Consider the following 10,251-nt stretch of genomic DNA (forward strand, 5'->3'; position numbering starts at 1 on the left):
TTCCACCCATACTTAGCACTCATAACTTAGGCCTTCAAATATTTAATAAAACGATTTTAGATTTTACTATTCTTAAAAGTAAAAAAATATTAATATTTATCTAACACTATTGGTTAAAAAATAAATATTAAACAAAACCCCTTTTGTTAGTTTAGTAAATAATTTTGAGAAAATGACGGGTATTTTTACACTATCAATCAATGACAATTATAGTGGTGTACGTGGATCAGAAAAAACCAATAAAACCGAGAATCCAAACCAAACCAAAATAAAATCAATTGTTTATGGTTCGATTATGAAACCGAACCAATAAAAACCGATGTGGTTTGGTTCGATTCTCGGTTTTAATTTTTAGAAACTGCCAAACCGATGAACAGAACCAATGGAAATAATTATGCTATAAACCTTTTATTCCACCCATCATTAAGCTTAAATTTTGTATCGTTCCAATCATTCTCCATCTTTATTTGCACTTTCTTCCTTTCAGCAAAACATGCACATAGAATCAAACTCCAAAACATAAAAAGTAAAAATTACAAGTCACGAAAAACTTGCTTTCACTAAACTACTTCTCTAGTTTTCCGCCTCAAATGTTGCTCTCACTATCGTCATTATGATATGTTATAATCTCCTTCTTCGTGTTCAAGTTCTCTTCGTTATTTTCATATTTGTTTTTACCTTTTTGGTTTATTCTCCTTTAACAAAATTCCTTCTAGTCTTGTTACAAAATAGTTTTGATGTGTATTTAAGGTGTGAAATATGTTAACTGATGCGTTTTTCTGCGTTCTATTTGTCAAGCTTTCAAATCTATTTCCAACATTTTGATGCCAAGTTTATACTTTTTTATTTTACAGTGAATTTATTTCATTATGCAATGAAAGCATGTCACTGATTCATATGGATTAAGAGCAACTTACATGTTTGGAAAAATAAAGCATAAAATAAATGACATGAAATATATTATTTTAAAAAAATAATAGCATAAAATACATTGAGAAACACGAAAGTGGATAATACATTGATAAATATAATGATTTGAAAAAAAAAACATTGAAAACCGATCAACTGAACTAAACCAAACCGGTTAGTTTGGTTCGGTTCTATTTTTTAAAAATGTTAAAAACCGAACCAAACCAAACCGATGAAGATATTATTGATTCAAACGTTTTTTTACCAAAAACCGATCCAAACCGATCCGATTACACCCCTAGACAATTATGTATCCCACAAAGTTAGATGAAATTTTTTAAAACACTTATATATGATTTAATATTTTAAAATATTTTAATTGAATAAATGTGTAATAATTTTTTACACTACACTCACCCATCACTACCATTAAACTCAATAATTTTACATTATTTTTTTCAAAATAAAATAAAATCAACATATTCTGGGTCGGGCACCAGGTTAGATAAACATAACCCGACCCGACTTACTTCAAATATTTTCAATTCTCTGCTATATGCTAGGAAACCTAGCACCAGCAGCCGTAACTCACCCACACCTCCAACTCTCCGTCGTCTCTCTCCGTCTCCGGCGCCGCTGCTAATCTTCAGTACAATCCGCCTCAAACCATGGTACCCTCTCTTCTTCTATATCCAATCATCATCATCACTTTGTTCATTTAGATTTTACATATTTTTAAATTTCGATTATTGAACTGTGTATTTAGTATCAAACCCTAGCTTAAAAATTGAACTTGTATTTTTTTTTCAATTTGGAAATTTACCCTACTTTTGTAATGAATGAAACAGAGGAAGAAGCAAAATGGGTTTAGAAGGCCTGTTATCACCAAGAACAAGAGGAATAATAAGCAACCAGAGTCACAACCCAGTGTTGATCCCATTACGGGGAAGAAGATACCGAAAAGTTTTGTTTTTGCACGAGGGAAGTTGCCTGTTCCTCTTAAACAGCTTCAGATGGACCTTAGGAAGTTGATGCTTCCTTATACTGCACTCAGTCTCAAGGTTAATATTCATTTCTTGTTTTTTTTACGACTCTTGTTATAAGCTTTTCTATAACAAAGTTTGTCATAAGCTCAAACAAACTGTCTTACAGAGTTACAGTGTTTATTATTGTGAATATGTGTGTTTCATTCACAATGCTTCGAAGATAATGAAAATGTTGTTGTTCTGGTAAATAGTTTAGTTACTTATGTGCCTATGTAGAGTCTAACACGTATATGGAATAAGATATTTTATTTGTTTGGAGACCTTTGGAATGATTGATTAACTTTGGTAAAACAATGTTTTATCTGGAGAATGATGGGAGTGGTTATTTGCAACATGCTACCTTATTCTGTTATCATAGTCGTAGGTTGGATTAGGTTATAACTTATGGGAGTTTCTCAGTAAAAATAAGTTTGTGGTTCTTACACTCACGCAAAGGTTCTTATAAGTCTGTGGTTCTTACACTCAAGGAAAATTTAAATGAGATAGCTTCTGAAAAAATTGGAAGCTATTGTTAAAGAAATATCAATAATCTTAAAAGACTCTTTTAATGTCTCTTTTCATAGGATCTTCTTGAAAAGCTTATCAAATTGACCCTTAAAGTTTTTCAATTTCTTAAATTGAGACTTTCTAGAAAAATTAATCGAACGGGCTCATCCGTGGTGGCTTGAATGCTAGTTTTGACTATATACTCTTGTGTTTCCTATTTTGCAGGAAAAGAAAAGGAATAGTCTGAGAGACTTTTTAAACGTTGCTGGACCAATGGGTGTTACACATTTCCTCATATTGTCAAAAACTGCATCTGCACCTTACTTGAGGGTTGCAACTACCCCACAAGGACCTACTCTTACATTTAAGATACAAGAATACGCATTGGCTGCTGATATTGCTCGATCTCAATTGCGTCCTCGTTGCCCTAAAGATCTTTTTAAAAACTCTGCATTGGTAATGTGTTTATCTGTTTACTTTATTAGAATTATAATTAGAAAGTAAAAAACAGAATGTCAGACTATGTTTTGCCTTTTAATCATATCAAATTGAAGGCTATATTTAATATTGATGTTGTCATGTTTTTGTATCAGATTGTGCTTTCTGGATTTGTCAGTGGAGATTTACCTCTACGACTTACAACTAACATGTTCCAGAATATTTTTCCAACAATCGACGTTAAAACTGTGAGTTTCCTAGACACTAACAAATTAAAGACTTGACATCCAAGTCCGTCTCCTAATGCCACAACATCTTTCAGGTTAAACTCGCATCTTGTCAAAGAATTGTGTTGCTTAATTACAACAAAGACACTAAGCTCATTGATTTTCGGCATTATTCGATTAGATTACAACCTATAGGTGTTTCACGGAGAATTAGAAAACTTGTTCAAAGCCATCAGGTTCCTGATCTAAGGAATCTTCAAGACGTGAGTGATTTTGTCACAAAGTAAGATACTTGTTCTTTTACATAAGCTTTCATTTTTTTTTCTTCAATTTGAATGATTAGCTGGAAGAAGAGACAGTATAATTGTGTTATACAAAATAATTAACCGTAGTTAATGCCTCATTTTTATTTTTCACTTGTGATTTGTAAGGGCTGGCTATGGATCAGAAAGTGAAGCAGATGAAGAAGCAGCAACAGTGACTTTGTCTAGTAATATTGGTAGAGTTAACCGGGCTGCTACAAAAAGTGCTGTGAGACTTCAAGAGATTGGTCCAAGGATGACTCTTCAACTCGTTAGGATTGAGAAGGGATTGTGTTCGGGTGAAGTCCTCTTCAGTGAATTTGGTACATCATCCTACACTTTCGCTGATAGAGAACAACCATAAAAGCTTCACTCTTGTTATCTTTTTGATAGTGGAGATTAACTAACATTTCCGTTGTTCTATTTCTTTCAGCGTCAGGAAAACCTGGTGACAAAGGAAAAACTGATAATGAGATCGACAATAATGACGAAGATTCAGAAGGCGGTGAAGATGATGATCAAGATGAAGATGGAGAAGATCTAGAGGATAATGATGAAGAGCTTGATTAGGAGCATAGTAACAATCCATAACACTTTTAAAATGAAAGGTACCATCGGGAAGTTTGTTATTCATTCTGGTGGCTGCAGCATACAATTCATTTGTTCCTGTTAAATCATTACCAATTTTGAGTAAGCTATATGACTTTTCTTTTCTGCCAGAAGTTCACTATGTTTTACAATTACTAGTATAATTTAAAAACCATAAATCTAGTATAGATCACTCATTAATGTCAAAAGCATTTAGAAAGTAATAGATTATATTGAAATGAAAAATCACTTTATTTTTATTGAAAATCCATGGAGGCTCTGCGCACCTGACTGGATTTGTTCCATATATCTCTTCTCTATTTACTATTTATTTATAAAAAATAGAAAATTTGACAAATTCATTTTTATGAAATTCATTAAATCTATTTTAATGGGTTTCACTAACTTATTACTGGTATCTATTTTTCTCATAATTTGATATTAAATGAAACTTGTATATAAATAGAACTGATATGATTTCTGAGATTTTTTGCCTAAGAAATAATTGAGACACAGTACAAGCAAATCCAAAGAGGCCAGGCCTATGTTTAGTTTTCTGGTAGAAACAGTCCTATTTGATCTATAAGAGATGGAAAATTAACTAGATATCAATTAATAAAACATACTAGCAAATGTCTTGAATTATCAATTATCTTTTGATGTTAATACACTATTAACATTAAGGACTATTTAGTAATCATCTAATGAATCATTTTTTTAAATCAATCACAACTTGAGAATTGGCAAAATTATTTTTCAAATTTCAAATTTGTTTTGCATTTTTTTTCTTCACACTTTCTCATTTTTATTTTAATTTTCTCTCCATTTTCTTTGTCCTTTCTTATTTTTATTTTTTCTAAACATAATTTTTTTTAAAACTCTTTAGAGTGGAATGAAGAGAAACACATAATAATATAATAATATTATTATTAAAATACAATTTTTTTTTTTGTGAAAAGGGAGGGCCAAATGCCCAAAAAAAAGAAAACTAAAAAACTTCAAAACGGGGAATGGAAACCCTGACAACAACCTACGTGGTTACATCATTAAGCTCATCAGGGCAATCATTATAAATATGGAGACTTATGCCATGAAGTAAACTTTTGGCATCAACACTCTGGTTGGCTTCATGTGAGTGAAGATGATCTCCCTTTTCTTCGATAAACAATTCTGAATTTACTTGTATATGCCATTACCTTCCTTAACCTTAACAAGCTTCTTGTTTATAGCATTAGCAATGCAGTAAATTTTTGTTAGTCCGAGCATCACCACTCTGGTTGGCTTCACGATGCATGTGACTGAAGATGATCTCCCTTTCCTTCGATAAACAATTCTGAATTTACTTGTACATGCCATTACCTTCCTTAACCGTAACAAGCTTTTTGTTTATAGCATTAGCAATGCACTTGTTATCAGTTTGGACTTCAATCCTGCTAAAGCCTTTCCCTCAAGCACATTAAAAGCCTTATAAACCCTCCAACTCTGTAGAAAAGAACCTGCAGACACCAATATTCTTTGAGAAACCTCCAAGCCACCTGCCATGGCATTCCCTGATTAAAGCTCCCACTCCCTGCTTTGCCAGTAGTTTTCGCAACACCATCCACATTTAGTGTAACGATATCCTCTTGCGCTGGTTACCATCTAATGTGAGTTAAAACTTAATTATGAATGCAACAATTCTTTTGCAGAGCATAGCTAATCTTGTATTCCTGAAACGTCTCTGAATGTCTTCTACCAAATTGTTTGGCATGATGAAATTGACACCGTGAATTCTTTTATTGCGCCGAAACTAGAGGGCGTGACAAGTTGTAGCCCAAAGAGCACTCCAATCCTATGTGTTCTTGTGGCTTAAGTTATTCTGAAGGTTCATGTGCATCCAGTCCTCCAAACCTGTATAAAAAAATCAGACCACAGATGCTCTCGAACAAGCGAGAGCCAAACAGTTTTCACAGGAGAACAATCTCTCAAAGCATGAAGAACTATTTAGTTTCATTTGGACAATCACAGCAGTGAGGATCACCAATGTTCATATTACTGAGACGCATATTGGTAATGAGGCTGTCATGTTTGATTTGCCACATAAAGGCCCTAATCCTTTCAGGTATCTGCAAATTTCAATTCCTCTTCCAATCAGCATCATGGTCGAAATTCCTGCTAGTGGTGCTCAAAGTGTAGTAAGCATCCTTGACAAAAAAAATCTCCATGAGTGGCTTACTTCCACTGACAGAGATCCATGCCATTATTCTTACAAGGCAGATGAATAACAAGGATTTCCACAACAATGTCCTGAGGTAGAAAACTCTTGAGCCAGTCACAATTCCAATCACCCTCTTCATTCACCAACTCTGTAACTTTGATGTTAAATCAATGTTTAAATCTAATATTCTTGCATCATCCATGATAATAACTGAAGGTTGCCAATCATCAGTCCAAGCATTAGTCATCTCCCCATTCCCAATATCCAATCTGATTTGAGTTTTCATCAAGTTCGAGTCTTTCCCAATATTCTTCCACAGGCTAGAGTCACTAACCTTGATAGTAACAGTTGAAGATATTTCATTACCACGGCCATACTTACCCTTACCTGGCTCCAAAGGCTGTTATCGCCACCGAGAAGTTTCCTCCCAAACTTCAGTAGACAAGGTTTATTATACACAACAAGGTTCCTTAATCCTAACCCTCCTACATTCTTAAAGCTATTTAACCACATGAAGATGCTTTGCAGTTTCAATATCACCCCAAATAAAGTTTCTTTGAATTGCTTGAATTTCTTTTAGGCTTGCTTTGGGAATGGAGGTGGACATCATTGTATAGGTGGGCAGTGCTTCCAAAACAGTTTTTGCTAGAGTTACTCTTTCTGCAAACGATAGGTGCTTAGCTTTCCATCTGTTAAGTTTCAACTTAATATTCTCTCTTTGTAGTTAAAGTCCTTGTGCCTAGGGGTTTTACCAGTTAAAGGCACTCCTAAGTACTTGTCTAAATTACCTGTCTCCTTAAAAACTGATAACTGCATAATCTCTCTTTTGACCACAATTGGGGTTTTATTTGAAAACAAGACTCTAGTTTTCTCAAGACTTACTTTTTGAACAGACTGATGACAAAAAGTTCCCAAACACATTTTCCACACATTGCATCTATTTATAAGTAGCCTTACCAAAGAGGAGGAGGTCGTTTGCGAACATCAGATGAGAGATAACTGGCTCTTTCCTTCATGCTTTAATTCATATCCAATCTCTCTTTTCCACGACTTCACTAATCATGTGAGAGAGTTTGTCGATGTAGAGCACAAATATATAACGCGAAATAGGGTCATCTTGTCGAATACCTTTCTTGGGAGGAAAGTAATTTGATTCATTGCCTTTCCATCTTATGCTTATACTCACAAATGAAATAGCTGACATAATGATCTGAATAAGCTTCTCAGAGAAACCAATTTCATAGAGCACATTATTTATGAAACTCCATTTTAGATATACACCGTAGCTAAGTCCACCTTGACCACAAAGTAACCTTGCTTCCCTTTCATTTTGTTCATATAATAAAACATCTCTTGTGCAACAATGATATTTTCTTGAATATTTCTCCCTGTTATGAAACCTGTTTGATAAGGACCAATTATGTTGACTATCAACTCCTTCAATATGCTAACAATAACCTTACTCAGAACTTTCTAAACTGTGTTGCAGAGAGAAATAGACTGAAACTAATGAACAAGTGAAGAATTTGGGACCTTGGGGTTCAAACACAACTCAGTTTGGTTCACATCCTTTAAGATCTCAGGGTTACTCTACATTAGCTGAACTTCTTTAACAATAGTGTCACCAATTGGAGCCCACGATTTTACAAAATACAAAATTTAATCTCAACAAAAAAACACAATTATTTGATTGTTATTAAGATATTATTCATAGTTATTAAAAAACAGTTCATAGTTATAAAATTAATAAATTATTTTATCAAATTTGATAATACTTAATTCCTGTATAGTCAACTAACTTTTCATTTCACGGGTCACGATCAACACAATATATATTTTGTTTTTAATCAATAATTGTCTTTACTTTGAAAGACAAATTTCTTATTTCAAATATATATTTTTTCTCTCTCCATCTCACAAATTCTTGTTTCTTTTTTGAATGATTATTTAATACAATTAGATATATGATCATTGTTTATTTTACAGTTAACTAACTCATTGCAAATTTACATGTATATCTAAATATATATTATGCGATATCAAATTAGATAATACTCAATAATCATGCAGACAACCAACTTTTCATTTCACGGACCATTATCAACACGATACCTATTTTATCTTTAATCAACATTAATTGAGTTTATATCATTATTATTGTTCATTTTACAATTGAGTGACTCATTTTAAATTTATATGTGTATCTAAATATATTTTATACCGTATTAAATTATATAATATTCAATATAATGCAGACAACTGATTTTCTATCTCACAGGTCAAAATCAACACAATACATATTTTATTTTTAATCAACATTAATTGAGTTTATATCATCATTGTTCATCTTACGTAATTCATTTCAAATTTACATAAGTATCTAAATACATTTTATCTCGTATCAAATTGGATAATACTCAATAGTAGTGAAGACAACTAACTTTCCTTATTACAACAGGACAATGTCTATTTTATTTTAATCAACAATTGTCTTTATTTAAGAGATAAAATATTTATTTTCAAATGTAAAAAAAAAAAAAAATCACCATCTCACGAGTTCCATTTATTTATTTATTTTGGGACAATTGAGTTTATATAATCATTGTTCATTTTACAATTATATAACTCATTTTAAATTTACATCTATAACTAAATACATTTTATACTATATTAAATTGGATAGTACTCCATAGTCATGCAGACAACTAATTTTTCATCCAACACATTACTATCAGCATAATACTTATTTTATTTTAATCAACATTAATTGAGTTTATATGATCATTGTTCATTTAACAATTAAGTAAATTATTTCAATTTATATGTGTATCTATATACATTTTATATCGTATCAAATAGCATAATATTAAACTATCATGTAAACAACTAATTTTCTATCTCACGACTCACTATCAACACAAGACTTATTTCATATAATTGAGTTTATACAACCACTATTTATCTTACGATTAATTAACTCATTTCAAATTTACACGTATATTTAAATATATTTATATCGTATCGGACACACGAGTATCTTGATAATTGACTTTAGCATTGTTGTTAGAATACTTGTTTAATAAATTTAAAACTTGTTACTCCAAAAAATGTCCAAGATTGAGGATTACGTGAATACAAAAATTAGGTAAAAAGAGTGAAATATAAAACCGTCACTTTTAGGGTGTGTTTGGTTCGAGATAGATGGAGGGGAGGGCATATTCATAATAAAATGTGTTTGGTTCAATTTTTTTGGAGTCGCGGGTTTTGTCTTCAAGTTTCTTCTATGATTTTTTGAAAAGTATGGAGCAAAATCGGCTTTTTCATTGTCTTTTGAAGATACAACCTTTTCTTCTTATTTTTTGTCGAAGTGAGGTAGTTCCAAAGAAAAAGTGGAGGAATTAACTTGCCACCCCCCCTATTTTTTAATCCAATTTTACCCCTGATTAAAAAATGTGAGAAACAAAGAATTTCTAAAGCAAATTTCTGGTATGCATCACAAAATTTCCGGTGCGAAATACCGGAAATTCAGTTAATTTGGAATTTCCGGTACACCATACCTGAAATTTAGTTTATTTGAAATTTCCGGTATACCAGAATGTTGAAATTTTCGGTATACTGGAATTTTCAAATTTCTGGTATACCAGAAATTTCAATTAAACTAAAATTCCGGTATGTTTCAATTTTTTGTTTTTTTAAACCGTTGAGATTTTGCCGACACTTTTGGAGGGTCCTGATTGCACCGACACATTTGTATAAATAGGGGTGTTTGGGTTATGTGATAACATATCATTTAAACAAAATGCTTCTTCCTCAGTATTTTATCAATGTAGAAGTGTATTTCAATGGCCGCAATCCTGTTGTTCAAACCAATATTTCAAATGGGCCTGAATCCTTTGCCACCTTGAAAGAAACGTTGAATAATTTGCTGTCTGATTTTGATAACAAAAGGGTGACAAAGATCAAGTTTCGCGAGGACTGGATTGATACAAATGGAAAGGTGAAATACAACTTAATGGAGTTGAAGAATGATGAAGATGTGAAGGCCATGTGGAAATTAT

At 32.3% G+C, this 10,251-nt stretch overlaps 1 protein-coding gene across 1 annotated transcript; it reads left to right on the forward strand.

The window, feature by feature from the left end:
• Positions 1-1,430: 1,430 nt before the first annotated feature.
• LOC131602213 (peter Pan-like protein) lies at positions 1,431-4,222 on the forward strand. The gene is made up of 7 exons (XM_058874258.1): positions 1,431-1,580; positions 1,758-1,970; positions 2,667-2,897; positions 3,035-3,127; positions 3,202-3,389; positions 3,538-3,731; positions 3,842-4,222. The coding sequence occupies exons 1-7, from the start codon at positions 1,578-1,580 to the stop codon at positions 3,976-3,978; spliced, it is 1,059 nt and encodes a 352-aa protein (XP_058730241.1). The 5' UTR covers positions 1,431-1,577; the 3' UTR covers positions 3,979-4,222.
• Positions 4,223-10,251: the final 6,029 nt, after the last annotated feature.

Source organism: Vicia villosa, linkage group LG5 (assembly GCF_029867415.1).
Source record: "Vicia villosa cultivar HV-30 ecotype Madison, WI linkage group LG5, Vvil1.0, whole genome shotgun sequence".
NCBI classification, from domain to species: Eukaryota; Viridiplantae; Streptophyta; class Magnoliopsida; order Fabales; family Fabaceae; genus Vicia; species Vicia villosa.

Excerpts from the sequence above, each read along its gene's own strand:
- LOC131602213 (XM_058874258.1), top strand. Across the intron at positions 2,898-3,034 it reads TTTTTAAAAACTCTGCATTG|ATTGTGCTTTCTGGATTTGT; the intron begins GTAATGTGTTTA and ends TTTTTGTATCAG. Across the intron at positions 3,390-3,537 it reads GTGAGTGATTTTGTCACAAA|GGCTGGCTATGGATCAGAAA; the intron begins GTAAGATACTTG and ends GTGATTTGTAAG.